This window comes from Penicillium citrinum, assembly GCF_028827155.1.
Source record: "Penicillium citrinum strain IBT 23319 chromosome Unknown utg000004l:1.0-2404223.0:1.0-2405248.0, whole genome shotgun sequence".
NCBI lineage: Eukaryota > Fungi > Ascomycota > Eurotiomycetes > Eurotiales > Aspergillaceae > Penicillium > Penicillium citrinum.
The window spans coordinates 1441446-1457800 of record NW_026622689.1 but is presented as its reverse complement, the minus strand read 5'-3'; the positions used below and the strand labels follow the sequence as shown (position 1 = coordinate 1457800).

General features: G+C 49.8%; 4 protein-coding genes across 4 annotated transcripts; 2 read left to right on the top strand and 2 right to left on the bottom strand.

Annotated features, from left to right (window-relative positions):
• Positions 1 to 409: 409 nt before the first annotated feature.
• On the top strand, positions 410 to 2300 carry ste7 (MAP kinase kinase Ste7; the record flags this gene model as incomplete). The annotated part of the gene is made up of 4 exons (XM_056644419.1): positions 410 to 700; positions 776 to 933; positions 998 to 1535; positions 1605 to 2300. 4 exons carry the CDS (start codon positions 410 to 412, stop codon positions 2298 to 2300), a joined length of 1683 nt encoding a protein of 560 aa, XP_056501233.1.
• A 1169-nt stretch (positions 2301 to 3469) lies between these two features.
• On the bottom strand, positions 3470 to 5876 carry N7469_005498 (uncharacterized protein; the record flags this gene model as incomplete). The annotated part of the gene is made up of 2 exons (XM_056644418.1): positions 3470 to 3914; positions 3991 to 5876. 2 exons carry the CDS (start codon positions 5874 to 5876, stop codon positions 3470 to 3472), a joined length of 2331 nt encoding a protein of 776 aa, XP_056501232.1.
• Positions 5877 to 7097: 1221 nt separating this feature from the next.
• Positions 7098 to 8519, top strand: N7469_005497 (RPAP1 family protein; the record flags this gene model as incomplete). The annotated part of the gene is made up of 1 exon (XM_056644417.1): positions 7098 to 8519. The coding sequence occupies one exon, from the start codon at positions 7098 to 7100 to the stop codon at positions 8517 to 8519; it is 1422 nt and encodes a 473-aa protein (XP_056501231.1).
• A 1566-nt stretch (positions 8520 to 10085) lies between these two features.
• N7469_005496 (anaphase promoting complex subunit 1) lies at positions 10086 to 16335 on the bottom strand (the record flags this gene model as incomplete). The annotated part of the gene is made up of 2 exons (XM_056644416.1): positions 10086 to 10282; positions 10335 to 16335. 2 exons carry the CDS (start codon positions 16333 to 16335, stop codon positions 10086 to 10088), a joined length of 6198 nt encoding a protein of 2065 aa, XP_056501230.1.
• Positions 16336 to 16355: the final 20 nt, after the last annotated feature.

The following is a 16355-nucleotide window of genomic DNA, read 5'->3' as shown; positions in this document are numbered from 1 at the left end:
GCGAGGAACAGCTCCTATGGGGTCAAGACCAGTGGAGAAGTAGGGAACACCTGTGTTTCAAGTCCATAATAAAGTCTTCAAGCATTTATTTTTAAGTCCACCGCCCCTTTCTTCTTGGGATCCTGCATCTCTCTTATCCCTTAGACTTTCTTTGGCGCCAACATCAATTTTCTCGGTGTTGTTGGTCCAGTCGATGCGCCCGCAAGGCCCAATCAGCGCCGCCAAGAATACATCTTAAGGTGATATCGGGTTCCCCGCCGCTAGTTCGCGCTTCTCCTTCTTCCCATCAGCGCGGTCGGTCTTGCGCTGAGCCAAGTCCTTTTGGTTTCTCTCTTCTCTCCTTCCTTTGCCCCTCCTCTCTTCTTTTTCGACTTTTTTGAACCTGTAGCAGTCCTCCAAACAAAAGATCATGGCGGACCAGTTCAAGGCCCGGACGTTAAAACGCAAGAACGTCAAAGGTCTCGCCCTCAATGCGACTCCGAAGCCTGCCACTCCGAATGCCTCTGATGGTGATGCTCAAGTTCCAGGGGCGGTTGGCAACTCCGAAGGTACCCATACAGATACTCTTGAAATTGGCCTGGAGTTCCGACTCGATCTTCGCAGCGAGGACCTAGTGACGTTGAAAGAGCTGGGAGCCGGTAATGGAGGCACAGTCTCCAAGGTGATGCATGCTTCCACCAAGGTCGTGATGGCTCGAAAGGTGAGTGTCTTGATCATTTTTTATCACTTCTTCTTAAAAAGAATGGGCTGAAGCTAAGTCAATGCTCTTTTCCAGATCATCCGAGTCGATGCCAAAGAAAATGTGCGGAAACAGATTCTACGAGAACTTCGAGTGGGACATGATTGCAATTCCAACAATATTGTGACGTTTTACGGTGCCTTCCAAAATGAGGCTCGAGATATTGTGTTGTGTATGGAGTATATGGATTGCGGGTAAGTCATCATACAAAGAGCTGTGGATAAATTGAACACCAGCAGGCTGACATGGGAATTGCAGGTCGCTCGATCACATCTCAAAGAAATTTGGTCCTGTCCGAGTTGACGTACTGGGCAAGATCACCGAATCGGTTTTGGCTGGTCTTGTGTACCTATATGAAGTCCATCGTATCATGCACCGCGATATCAAACCCTCCAACATCCTCGTCAACTCCCGCGGAAACATCAAATTGTGCGATTTCGGTGTTGCAACAGAAACAGTCAACTCTATTGCCGATACCTTCGTTGGAACCTCGACCTACATGGCTCCTGAGCGTATCCAAGGTGGTGCTTATACCGTGCGCTCGGATGTTTGGAGTGTTGGTTTGACTGTTATGGAATTGGCTGTTGGACGATTCCCATTCGACACATCAGAATCCGCGGCAGGAGACCGCGCCAGTGCGGGCCCAATGGGTATTTTGGATCTTCTTCAGCAAATCGTTCACGAGAGTGCTCCTAAATTGCCTAAGAGTGATGCTTTCCCTCCCATCCTCCACGACTTTGTTGGCAAATGTCTATTGAAGAAGTCCGAGGAGCGTCCAACCCCGCGAGAGCTTTATGTATGTCGAACAAAAACAAACACCCACCAAATGTTTATGACCCCCCGAACTAATAATTTCGAAAAATAGGACAAGGATGCATTCCTTCAAGCAGCAAAGCGCACCCCAGTTGACCTTCAAGAATGGGCTATCAGCATGATGGAGCGTCAAAATCGCAAATCTTACCTACAGCCCCCGGCGCCGAAGTCCCTCAAAGAGAACAAACCCCCTTCGTCGACTTCAACAAACTCATCATCTACTGCTCCTGCTCCCACACCAGCTGCAGCTCCAGCACCAATGCCTGCGCCAATTTCTAAGCCCCCTCCCCCCCCTATCAGCAAGTCAACTCGCACGCAATCACCCTATCAACAACACCCATCTTCCGGCGAGATACCCGTCAACATGAGCAACGACTTCCCCATGCCTAACCGCTACTATGGCCATTCGTCTTCGAACTACTCATCCCGCAATGCCGCCATGTCCCCACAACCCCCGTCACTGGAGCACCTATCTCTAGAAACAAGAGATGACGACACTCGATCCAGTCGTCGACCCAGTCGTCACCATCTAGGTGACCCAGTCTCCGCCGTCGACGCTCCCTCACGCCCATTCATGAGTCCGCGTTCCGCAAGCTCACACAATACCAAGTCTCGCACAAACTTGAATCCAGCTTCTTTGCCTATCCGCGCTACTCCCCCACCAACTGGTCCACCCCCACCCCCGCCAGTTTCCGCCGGTGGAACCTATCGCGGATACCCGGGATATACTCCAGGCACAACTTCTTAAGTCCAAGTGCCGAATCAAGTCCAGAAAGCGGACAGTGAAAAGAAGAAGATATCTCAGATGAAAACGGCATAAGTCAGCGCCGATTCGCAATGTTGAAATGACCATATACCTTGCCAAGTTCGCCCGTATCTGGTGCATAGCGTAAACATGAATATGATATGAATCTTCGCATCGCAATCCAGCATCTATTTCAATCATTTTCAGGCATCGGTTGTTACACCGGAGGACTATCTATCTCACTCAAGCCCAACTCGCCACAGCCCCATCCACTGACGAAAAAGAAAATTACCACCAAATCACTCAATCATACACGATCTCATTCACATTTCCAAAACCATCATTCGTGGACGTCATCTCCTTTTTTCTTACGTCTACTTTGCTTCATCTTCGTCTTCGTCTTCCCTTCTATTCCCCCTCTTTCTTCAAGGAAATCCCCTTCTTTCTTTTTCTGCAATTTCCTATTACCATCCTCACCTCGATGACTTGTTCAGACAATGACCAATGGCAATGATCTTGGCTTTGTGATTTATTTTCCCCTCAGATATGTTTCTGCATGATACGGCGTACATAAGTGCTATCTCTGATGATACTTCATTCTCATATCTCTATTACTATCTGCTGTATTTAACGTAAATCGTAGCTAAGTACTGTACTGTAGTATATGATGCCATCGAAGGAATACTATACTATGTCAGTATAATCACCTGGTTATACTGACATAAACCAGGACGGCAGTACCTGCATAGATATGCAGAGCTAATCTGGTAATCATGAATGCCACACTCTACCGACGTACTTCCTATTTCGATCATCTTCTGTTACAATTGAACAAGATTTTTTTTTCCATGAACCAGTAGCAAGCTGTCTGACTACAAACAAGAGCTATTTCGAAAACGTTTCCGAGTATAGATACAGGTTTCTGACACTTAATAGCAACACGAAATAACACTGTTGGACAAGAGACAAAGAATCAACAAGCAACAAGTACGCGATGGATCATCAATCGCGAGAGAGAAGAGTTTAATATCAGATCAGAACTCACAGATGCACCTATCTTCCATACCGAACCCGACACCGAAATCAAAGTTGATTTAAACAATTCTCATACAAACTCCATGCAAAACAAATAAATCTTTAGACATATATGTAGTCACACTCCGTCTATTTCATTACAAGCTCGGACCAGCAAGGGGACTGGGACCCGGTGCTGGGGCTATATTGGAATTCTGACTCGGTGTCAAATTCGGCGGTGCGGGAGCCAAGTCCATCATTGACATCACTGATGGGCTATTGGTGTTATGAGATGGCGTTGAAGGCGTAGATGACTTTCCACCTCGAGTACTGGAGCCTCCGCCACGGCCAGCAGCTCCGCCTCCGCGACCACCTCGGCCTTCGTTGGCTGGGGATGGTGCACTGCCATTGCGGTCACCGTGCTTCTCAGCGTCTGCTTTTTTCGACCCCCCTAGCTCGACGCGAGGTGCCGCCTCTTGAACCGGGTCCTCGGAGAGGAAGACCTGTATCTTGAGATATAGGTACAGCAGCAGCAATAGGAACATGGGGATGAGAAGCCAAAGACCGGGCTCGACCAGTACCTCGTCCACGGCCGCGACCACGCTTGATCGTTCCATCGGCACTATCAAACCAAGTTAGTATGAATTTGATCCCAAAGAAGTGTATATGTAAAACTAACCGTTCCACCTGCACCTTGTCACCCTCTGGGACAAGGGGACCACTGTATACGAAAAACCCGTCTTTACTCGCAGCGGCTTGTTCCTGCCAAGCCATTTCACTGTCGTCAACAAAAGGATCATCACGATCATATTCTTCGACCTTCTTCCGCCGCCGCCTCTTGCCATCGCTAGCCTCCGAGGGAGCGCCATTAGTGCCATTTCCTGCGCCTCCCATGGTAATGTCCCCGTCCATATCACTATCACGATCCACGTCGAGGCTCAGGTCTTCCTCGGCACTCTCCCCGGCTGATTTTCCTTTGTCATTGCGCTCGAGAGCAGCCCCCGCTGCAGCCACACGTGCGAGGCGCTCTTTGTGAGCGGCCAGGCGAGGGTGCAAGGCTGCAAATCCATACTGCTCTTCCGCTAATTGCGCGAAATTCACAATCTGGTTTCCCTTTTGGAGAGGTACATGGACGATGATGTTGGGTGTGCTGCGCGCATCTGGCGATTTCGAGTCATCGGGCCCACCGAACAAGGCATTAGTGATCAGTCCAGATCCCTGAGGTAGGGGAGGAGCTTCTTTGGCTGCGCGGCCCGGCTTTGGGGAAGGCGCCTTCGAGGAAGGCGCAGTGCCGGCTCCCTTGTCTTTCTTCGCGCTTGGCGCAGTTTGATCCTTTGAATCAATATCCATTGCATCGGAGGATTGTTGGGGTCGCTGTGGAGTAGGCGCTTGCACAGGAGTATCAATTTGTCGCGAAGGCTGCTGCGTCTGGGCTGCTTGTTCTTGTGCTGCCGGCGCAGAAGACCCTGACAGAGAAGTCTGTGAGCCCGGTGGGCGTTGATCTGAAGCCGTGAAGGATGCATGATGGTTTGATGGCGGTAGCGGCTGTGGCGAAGGGACTGGGCCGTGAGAAGGAGACGATACAGGCAACGGTGATGGAGCTAAGGAAGGATGGGAGGGTTGCGAAGCCATTGCAGGCGGTGCCGGAGACGAAGCGGTCGGTACATGTCCACCAGATGTAGATCGAGTGAGCTGCGGATACGCATGTTGGGAGTTTTGTGTAGGCGGATCGATAATACTTGAAATCGCTGGCGATGCACTCGCACGATAATTATTTCGTGGCGAGATAGTATGAGTAGGCGGACTGTAAGCTGGTGCTGGAGAAGTCGTGCCAAAAGCAGAGCGAATTGGATCGAAGTTTTGACCACTCGTTCGAGGGGGTTTTTGAGATGGCTGAGGGGGAGGAGGTTGTGAGTGAGGTCTCGGCGGATAGGACTGTGGAATAGTGTATGCCGGAGTAGAGGTCTGCGGAGGATGCGGACTTGGAGAATATGTCGGAGCTGGAGGAGGAGCAGAGGGTGGGGCCGCGGTAGCAGAAGATGCAGATACTGGCGCAGGCGCAGGAGCGGGTACTGGTGTAGGAGTTTGAGAAGGTGGCTGAGAAGGAGTTGGAACCGAAGTTGAAGCTTGGGTAGTAACAGGTTGTTGAGATGCAAGTTGAGGAGGTGTGGTCGTCTGTTGCTGTTGTTGAGGTTGTTGTGGTTGCTGTGGTTGCTGCTCCTGCTGCGATGGGGTCTGGGGTGTTGGCGCAGTGGCAGCTGCATCATCAGCCCCCGGGGTGGCTTCATTCGGTTGCTCTAACTTCGCCTTCTTACGCGCCGCCGCAGTTGTCGTAGACTTTTCGCGTGGACGACGGGGAGCACGAGCGGGCTTTTCCTTTGGTTTAGTTTCCTTTTCTTTTTTGGCTTTAGTGTCGGGTGTATTGACTGTCTCCTCGTCCTTCTTCCGACGCGACCGTCTAGTGGTGGAGGCACGTCGGGTGTTGAGCCCTTCAGTCTTAGAGTCAGTTTCAACAGGCGGGGCCTCTTCTTTTGGAACACCCGAACCAGGCGGCTCCGTGGCCATGGTGATAATAAATGACGAATTGATGTAAATTTGGCGATGGAAAAGTTTAGATGAAAAGGATGGTAGGGGTGGTTGCGGTGGTGGTGGATATCAAGGTGAACGTAAATATCGTGAACTTTTTATGGACACGGTCGGGGTTGACGAGGTAGAAAAAATAGCCTGGGTTGAGGTGGAACGCCGAGAAAGACGAATTAAAACCACAAGATGTTGCAGAAGACAAAGTGGAGGGAAGTAGATAACAGAAAACGCGAAAATCAAAAGTGACGGTGGTGGAGAAGAGAGAAAGAAGGAAAAGAAGAAGAAGAGGAGAAAAAGAAGAAAAGACGAAAAGAAGAGAAGAGCGCAGCCAGGGAAATCGGGAAAGGGCGAAAAATAAAAAAAAGGGCAGGAAAGGGGAAAGAGCGATCAAGGAGCAAGTCTGGATATGCTCGAGTCGAATTTAACTAATTAAACTACAGGATTTTTAAATTAAAGATGGAAAAAGAGATCGGAATGCAGATAGAGTAGGCAGCCGAGTAGTTCGTTGAAGAGAGCAAAGATATAGAAGGAATACGGTCAGCATCCCGTTGATATTGTAAAATCAAATCATTCGGTTTTCCTGAAGCATTTCGATGCATCCCCTCCTAATGTCCATGCGCGCGGATCTGGCGTTAGTGGAGGTCCATCATTTTCCCGCGTATACTTCGGCTCCGCAACACTCTCCAGGTCTAGACGCTTATGCATCGATGATATCGGCAAGAAATATGTTGTGGAGTTGGTTGAGCTCACTTGTGATAATTCGAGTGATTAAGCTCTACTTTACCTTGATTTTGATTGATCCTCATCATAATTACGCCTGTTATCTGTAATTCAAGATCATCGTCTGCAGATGCGAGGATCGGATCGTTTCGACATTGGGCATCAACACGTCCTGAGGATAGTATGTATGGCAGTGTAGAGTATTGTAGGAGCTGGCCGTTGGATATTTACCCTGATAGCTCATTGTGAAAAATATTCAATTAGCTATCGCCGGCGTAGTTAGACGACCAGACAGCTGATCAGGATCTACTTTGTTCTCCAGGAATTGATTCCGCCCGTGATGATTTCCTAGTCAGGCCTAGCACATCCGCTTCTCACGCTAGTCCGCATAAGGTTAGACCAATATATGCATCCCCATTTTTAGCTTTTTTGAGCCGCAGGCCCCGCGCTGACATAACTTCTTTTTTTCTTTCTACATCCGTCATGGCTTTCCCCGGCGAGCGATTCACCCTGGATCTCGGTGATGATACAGGGATTCCGACTGACCCTACTCCTTCTCCATTCGATTTGATTGGCGAGATCCGTGAGAGAGAACCTACTGCCGCTAACCAGCCCGCGCCGAAACCGCCAACGCCCACCGCTTCTTCCACCGGTTTCCCCGCCCACCGTCGACGAAACAAACCCTCCTCATTCAAGCAACGTCGTGCAGAGCAAGCCGCGCCGCAGAAAGAGGGGCCTTTAGCCTCTAAACCACCCACTCTACAAGATGAGAAAAAGTCTATTGGGGAGGAGAATAGCCGCCATCTGGCGTCTATGTCCGACGCGCAGATCGAGAAAGAGCGCGAAGAGCTAATGGCATCTTTGGATCCAGGTCTCCTGGAGCGTTTCTTGCGGCGTGCAAAGCTAGACGAGGATGAAAAATCTTCCCAAAACGCACAGTCCTCGGCACCGGTCAACTCAGAACCATCCGACGAAGAGAAATCCTCCTCGAAACCCAAAAAATCAGTATCCTTTGACATTCCAGCTCAGACCGAAGCAGACTCCAAGAAAGAGGAACCTGCTCCTCGGCCCCCTCAGCGTACTATACCCAAGTTTCCCCCAGGACACGATGATCTCCCACCAGCTCAAGTCCCAGAGGACCTCCATCCAGCCTCTGAATATCCAAACATGGACCCATCAACCATTGAACGCTTCCATTTCCCACAACCAACTCAACCAATGCCAACCCTCGACCCATCCTCACCGAACTTCCTCTCCGACCTGAAAACTCATTATTTTCCCGAAATCACTCACGACCCTTCATCACTCTCCTGGCTCCAACCCCCCTCGTCCTCAGAAGAAGATCCAGAATCCACATCCGCCTACCACCCCGCCAGCAACGCCATTTCCATGGCCCCCTCCTCAATCCGATTCTCGCTCCGCGGGACAATTCTTGCCCCGACAACCTCTCTTTCTCTCCCTACGAGCCTGGGCCTCCATCATCACGGTGATGACCCACAGGCAGCCGGCTACACGATTCCCGAGCTAGCGATCTTATCACGCTCGACGTTCCCCGCCCAGCGGTGCATCGCGTGGCAAGTCCTTGGTCGAATCTTATATCGATTAGGTCGGGCTGAATTTGGAGATCGGGGCGGACAATTATCTGAAGGGTTGTGGTTCTGTATCGAGAAGGAAGGTGTTGTTGCGGGGATGTTGAATGAGGCTGATGGTGCGGCGGCTTCGAATTTAGGTAAAATTAAGACGGATGAGAAGGAGGGCGACAAAACGAGCGGAATGCCGGTTGCATCTGGTATTGGTCGACACGCGAGTGCGGCGGCCTGGGCTATTGAAGGTGTTTGGCTGTGGCAGAAGGGTGGTGCTGGTGATCGAGGATTGTTGAGAGAGGGTCAGCATCGGTCACAGTAAGTCTAGGTAGACTTCATTCCAGGTCCAATTCCTCTTTTCATAAGGAGGCATCCTGCTTAGATATTTATTTTCATTTACATGGTTCATGAGTTCGAGATTGCATTCACACTAGGTTACTAGTACTTACATACTATTGACATTACCCTTTTTACACCAAAAATCAGAATTTCGAGCAATATATATTACTGGCAGCAAAATGTATCTGAAACTCCAGTTGATAGACCACCCGCGCGGTTCCTCTTCCCATTTCTATCGTAGTTTCCAGTTGTACTACAAAGTAGTAAATAAACAGTCGAGAATAATATAAACTTCGAATTCCCTTTTCTTTTCAGTTCTCCAAGCCTCACCCCTCTGCTCCCTCTGGAAATTCAAATTCTCACAGAATGATTTATATCTGTTTTCTCGGGGGTGTTCTATACTTCGAGATCCTGAGGTCCATCCATATGGAGTGGGACTCCTACGTTGGATTCACAACAGGTGCCCACCTGTGTTGTATTTTTCTTTTTTTTGGTCACTGCAAACAATAGAAAAGTACAAATACTTTTTATTATACAAAGGTCCCAGAATTTCTTACATTGTATTGTGGTTGAGGGCTTATGCTAATCAGGATTAAAGACTGTTTCTCGGAAAACATATTTACGATGTGGAGAATCGGCTTAATGTCGATCCAACGATATCAAGAATGGATACTCATCCATGAGGATTCCGAAAGAGACATAGTTGGGACAAAAGTTGAAGAATCCAATCAAGGATCGCCGCCCAATGCAGCTGATATCGCACCTTTGACCATACAGAGGCAGGCAGAAGAAAATGTTCCTCCAGAAACATATCCTCCACAACCAACGTTGCACCCGCGATCAAACCAAGTCCGACAGATCGGACGACGATGACATCGATGAGGATCTGGTTATAGAACAGTGGTCCACTATACGTCGGCTACCTAAGATTATCTACTAGACAATCTCCTGCATCCGCACTGGACAGATTACATTTGACGCTAAGTGAGACCGGGCGGACCTAGAATGCCGAAGACTCTGGTCGATTCCAGACATGCGAGCCATTCTTCACGAATGCCTCGAGCGAATGAGTCGATGGAAAGTTACATATGGGGACGACAAGGAGTATCCTTCGGTCCTTATATTTCCAAGAGAGGTTCCTTCACACGAAGACTGCGAATAGGAGGAAGATGAAGCAGGACAGACTTAGTTACTCGAGTGGCGTGGTGAATTGGGAAGGGAAAGAAACCCTATCCTTTCCCACTAGGTAGTGGGAAAGAAAAGGAAGAGTCAATGCTGCATGAGTGTCTTGACAAATGTTGAAGAAATGGCTGGTTTTGGACTTCATTACAACGGTTATTATATTATAATTAATGAAACGGATTTGAGTTAGTTTTCAACCCTGATCGTTTTATCTATCGAACTTATTTCCATGGAGAAGATTGTGCATTATCATACCGTGGATATCATACATAAGACTATCAATACCTAGTAGCCGCTCAATTACACGACAAATAAACGCCCAATAGATATATTACGTGTAAAACACAAGACAGAAGTTATCCCATCTCTAATTCTGTCCCTGATCTTCCGCCTGCACCCCCCAAACACGCCACTTTGCCTCCTCCACAAAGTCCCTCCTCAACCATAACCCAGATGACGGGGACTGATTCTGGCTAGTACTGGTAGAGTCACCACTCTCAGCACCAGCCTGAACACGATCAAGCCAATCAAATAGAAGACGAAGTTGCCAGATTCTATCTCGAACTTGATCAGGGTCCGCACCACGACCCCGGGAAGATTGGACTATGTTCCGGACAGTATGTGAGAGCGTGAGCCTGGTATCGACAGCCGAAGTGCGGAGCCAGGGGGGGCGCTGTGGCTGGATGGCTTGACATGCGCGGGGAAGGAGTTGGGAAGGAAGATGGTAGAACGAGAGAACGTTCGCGAATGTCGAGTCCCTGGAGAGAGGGGAGTTGGAAGATCCAGTCCCATGGTGATTGGGAAGGGGTCGTTGCGAGAGACAAGGAGCTCGATACTAAGGAATCCCGGCCCAGACGAGTGGATGGTGGGAGGCCCTTGGCTGAGTTTGAGGGCGTTGGAGCGGTTGTGGGTAGGATATCTTGGGCTTCGCTGAGACCGGTAAGAGTAGATGCGAAGACGGAAGTTGGGGCACCAGATGGGCTGTAGGTTGCTTTACGCCGCAGGTAGACGGATGGATCGCCATGGCGGAATTTATTGCGAAGAGTGTCGTCTTGACTGAAGTTTAGAACAAGAGGCCAGTGATCTGGACCGCGGACCTCGATTCGAGTGATATTACTCGGGTCTGGTAGAAGGCATGGAGCGGTGATGGTGTGAGTATCGCCAGCATGATAGAAGATTGTAATGGGAACGGAGATTGGACGACGAGTATCAAGGTCGCGAGGAACCAAGCAACGTGGCTCTGCAGCTAAGACCCAGAGATGGCGGAATGCTTGCAAATGGCATTTGTTGTCAAGAACGGTGGTTGGGAAAATGGGATAGAAGGCACAGAGGAGAGAAACAACTGCTAGATTGGATGTGCCGAGTGTGTAACTGCCTCCACCGAGGAAGAGCATGCCGATCGCCATATGCGCTGCCATGTGACTACCGTAAGGTTTGTCGGGGTCAATTCGGCCATGAAGTGAGCGCAGGCGTCGGAATAGTGCCAGATCACCAGTGCCAGCCATGACAGCGGCCGCGGATAGAGCCACCACGTCCTGGCAGTTCCTGACAGAGTTGCGAGCGAGCTTGGCATCGTAGTTCGTCACCTGGAGTCGAGAGATGCGGATGAATTGATCTAGATACAACAGGAGTAGATCCCTTGCCCGTGTATTACCTGATCCAGAATAGCGGAGACCAAGAGCAAAGCAAATACCGGCAAGTATATTGAAAAACGGCATGTCTTCACTCCGTAGCTGATTAATGCCAATCAGGCGGGATCGCCGCCGATAAACCTTTGGCAGGCTCTCCTTGATCCATGTCATACTGGGCGAGATGCTATCCCACATGATAAGATGTCTCGCTAGTGTACGAAGTAAGAAGAGATCTGGTCGTACATAATCGAACCGCACAGTGGTGTCAGGTATGTCGATCTTTTTCGCCAGCACGGTATCATTTGTCTTCATGAAGATAATAGCAATGGCAACTGTTGCGCCCGCCGTACCACGATCAAGAACATGAGCCAGATCGACATTTTTGGTCCCGACCGCAATTGACAGCAGACGTTCCACTATGTGCATATCTCGCATGCCTCGTAGATCTTTACCCTTGGCTAGATTAATCAGACCTAGAGCGAAACCGGCAGCTAAGCGATATCCTTCGTCCCTCAGATCTTCCTGCGAAGATCCTTGTTCATCCTGCTCAACGTTCTCAATCTCTGAGAGCATTACCTCACTCATACGACGATGCTGCGAGCCGCAGTAGAGAAGACCAATACCCATAATACCGGCAGTCTGAGTCAACGAGGACAAGTTGAGTTCTGCAGCACCTAGAGGTAGCATCCTGGTTACGTGGACGGAGAGCAGACGTGTGATTAGGGTGTCCATCGTACCAAGATATGATGCAGAGAGACCGAGCAGCAAGCCGATGGAGGTCATTGTGTGTTTGGGTGTTAGATATTTGAAAGCCACCCATTTGGCTAATGACTTCAGGTGCCCATTCAGACCTAAGGCCAGAAGGAATCCAGCATGGCGGTTTGTAAGCTCTTGAGGCTTATTGAACAGAATCCAAGAAGTATCAATTCCTTTAGACGCCTTGGAAATGGCCAGACCAGTGGAAACACCATTGTGGAAGAATGCCCAGCAGACCTTTTCTTCTGTGAATGCACTTCTTTCGGCAGAGACAGTGACATTTGACGGCTTCATAACACACTGCAGCGAGAAAGAAGGAATTGGTAGTTTCTCCGTCAGAAGTGGAAGCCGTCCACTGAAGGATATCATGGCACGACCAGCCGGAGTAGACAGAGTTCGGAAAGACACAAGCTGGACAATCTCCTTCTGCGCCTCAAGTAGATCAGAGTCAGTCCAATCAGCCTCCGGCACACAGTCTGCCACTGGTGCCTTGGATTGATTGAGAAGACGAGCCGCCTCCAGATAGCGTTTGTCTTCTCTGAACACCAGTCGAGTAACCGAGAAGCGATCGGCCTCGGCAGAAGCCTCGAAAGCATTGATGGCATCGATATCCAGGGCCGAAGTGCTGATATTATGGAAGTCACGCAAAGCATCATGTGAAACCATGGACGGCTGAGATGATGCAAACAAAGGAACTTGGACAGGGTTCATTGACATATACAGGTCTTCTCGATCGATAAGTTCCAATAAAGTGGAATTCCAAGATGTCGAAGCCTCAATCTGGCACTGCATCACTACTTCGGACAATGGTGCTCCTACTCCCTCCGGGAAGGTGTCTATAATGCTCTTGGTGAGGCCCCAGCGATGAAGAAGCTTGATTCTTTCTAGAGGGGTTGACACATTGTGGATCTCCGAGAAGAAGCCATTGAGAGCCAATGTCCTCGGTGTAATAGTGAAGCATTCTTGCCACATCCGCCCTTTTCTGGGTGACCTTTCTGACGCACTGACGACATCCAGAAGCGTAAGGAAGGACGAGGACGCTTGTCGTGCAGCTTCCATAATGAAGGCGAAAATGGAAGGAGGAGGGAATGGTTCTGCTGGAACATTGAGCGATGTTATTCGAGTTTTCTCAAAAACCCAACGCTCCATGCTGGCCATCTCGATTCCGTAGTATGCATCTTCATCACAGCCCCAAGATTGCCAGCCGAGCCAAGCACCTAGCTGAGCAAGGACAGGAGCGAGTAGCCCGAGAGGGTGTTGGGATTCTTCTGTATCGCAGGTTGAAAGCTTCTGCTCTTCTCGAAAGAGGTGGAGGCCCACGAGCACGGTTCCCAAGGCAGTGAATCTAGTGGTCTCGGAAAAGGATTCAGAAATAGGCAGATAGCCTTCAGACCCAATTGCTCTAGCGCCCTGTGGACTTTGAAGAAATTCACGAGACAGAGATGTACATCGAGTTAGGTAAAAATTGTGCCGGTATGTGGATCGACTCGGGGCTGGTTGGTCTTTCTTTGGCGTTCGCTGTATGTCGCGAGCTGCAAGATCCTCAACTGCATCTTGCTCAACTATCCAGCCCCAGGCAGTACTTGCCATCCAGGGCGCCGTGGAGCCACATGCGCCAGATTCCAGATCGAGCATGCTCTCCCAGCTTTCCAAATCCAGGTAGCTGCCACTACTCGATCTGAGAAGTCCCTTCTTCCGGCGAGTTCGTTTTGCTGGGGTCTGGGGCGGAGGTTGTTTGATGAAGGGCACCGCCATAGAGAATAGAACAATGACCAACGCCGTGAATTCAATATCGTTCTCGATTTCCTCTTTCCCTCGAAGCCATTTCATGATTTCCCACCATCCTACTAGGATTCCATCGCCGGCTTTCTCGGATTCACGAAGCACAAATTTGCAGACTCGAAGTACCTTCTTGACAAGGTCGTTTCGAGGCTCCATGATGATCTGTAGTCTGTGTCTTTGTCCCTTATCATCCACCAGGTCAACTTTTCCTCCTGAGCATTCATGGTCAACCGCCTCAAATTCAAGATTTGGATCTGCCATGACGCGGTTGACACCACTTTCTCTTGAGCGAGTGACAAGTCTACCGGCAGAAATTCCATGCGGCTCATAAAGTTGCAGAGGAATGGGAATCTCGACCTTTGTTGGACTACCCCAGAGAGTCTGGAGAGACATCTCACGTTGTCCTTTATCAGCAAGAGATAATGTAAGAATGCGTGAGATCTCGCCGTCTGTGATTCGGCATGTATCCAAAATGTTCGGTGCATGCTGAATACCTGTTGCATGAACTAACAAGGGGCGCTTTTCTCGGCTCTTGCTTTTCTTCGCCATTCGACCCTTCGAGACCGCAACTCTTTCTGCCCTCAGATTTACTATCGCCATGTTTCGAGAATCACGGTCGAGAATACAGACCGCGACCGAAACCGCATTTCCATTTCGCGTGCTGCTATAGTCTGAGGAGGCCAAGGTGCAGACTTTGAGGTATTGTGATTGTTCTTGTGACCCAGACGCTCGGAAGTTACCTGAGAACTTAGAAGAAAAGCTCTCGACCTTGGAGAGAAGAAGCTCTTCCGGAAGGCCTGAGGTTGATTCACGAAGTGCAATGTTCTCGAATCCTTCGGACAGGACATCATTGTTCAGTTCTTCAAGCAGTCTGTCGACAGGTGCATCTGCAAAGCTACCTGCAGCACTATAGACAGATCCAGACGTTGGGGGGAGAGAACCACGGGGGTTGAAGCCGAAGCTTCCTCGAGTGCTACCGGCTCCTATCGATTGCCTCAACCCTCCATGGGGTAATGTACCAGTCTGACTGCCTGTTGCGAGGTCGGAGAAGATTATTCGATCTTGACTAGTGGCAAGGTCTGTTCGGGCAAGCAGCGAACTGACACGTCTGGACGTCTTTAGAGGCACACCGACATCTCCAAAATCCTGAGCAACCCTCGAAGCCAAATCATCTTCTGGGTCATTCTTTCCATCCGCAGATCGAGATGCGTTCCGGTTATCTGTCCAGGGACCAAAGCTTTCTCGAAGCGAGGGACGCGCAGCTGGTGTTGTCGCGCCAGTTGCCATTCCAAAGTGCGAACTGCGTCTTTTCGATTGGGTACCTTCTGTGTGCCGACGGGTTTTCTCTTTGATCGAACCACCGGGTTCATCATCCCTGTAGCATGCTGTCCATATCGTATACAGCCCGGTGGTCGTGTTGACAGTGACTACGAGGATGAGAGGCGCACCAATAGAGACTTGGCCTGATCCAGAAAGCTCGTCCTGTGGTGAAACGTATATAATTTCCTCAACAGGATCAAGTACATCTAAGCCAGACGCCCTTCTTTTAGTGCTGCCAACACTGGTTTGTTTCCACTGCATGTTCTGGGATGTCACAACTAACCCCATTTCCGAGTGAGGGTTAATGAGTGAGAAGACTCGCGGGATGTCTGTGTTTATAGTGGACTTTGGAACCCATGATGAGCCTTGGAGCGTGGATCGTTTTGATGATTGTCGCCTTCCCTTGTATGTTGATAGCGGCGAGTTTTGCGATTGTGAGGCACGAGGATCAAACAGTGAAGACGATAGAAAAGAGTTGGGGGGCGCTGTTGGTTCTTGGCGTACACCATCATCGACCGGGATCTTTCTTTGAAATAGCAAACCACGTGGTGTAGCAAAGACGGACTGGACCTCAAAAGGGAGAGGAATCGTATGACTATTTCCTGAGGTGAAGAAGATATGCGCCTGAGACTTCAAGACAACAACCAAAGCTCGTGATAATTTCTCGTTGATAGCCTGGGGAGCCACCACCGCCACTTGCTCATCCCCATGAAGATTCAACCTTGAGCCTAGGTTTGTTCGTGTTGCTTCACCAGCTTGTCTTTTGGATTGCTTGCCTGCTCGAGCATTTGTTCTATCGTTGATGTTTGGCGGTTTTGTATTGCCTGTACCTTCATGAACGGCGTTACTAACAATTCCCTCCGCGAACTGAGTGAATAAGGCGTGTCGAATCTGTTCTTTCTCGGGATCCAGTCGGAAAATCCTCTTCACCATCCCTGCACGAGACCATACCACGCAATGCGATGTCCATACCAACTCGTCGTCCACGGGCCCGGTCAGCCCATTCGTGTCCACGCATGTTGTCCATTGATACTGATCATCAGAAGGGTCAGACGGGAGGATCCCTTCCGTTACTAAGAAGGAGACGGCCGAGGGCGTATGAAGGCCGAGTGAACGAGTGGATGCCATAGTGGGATGTTTAGAAGCCG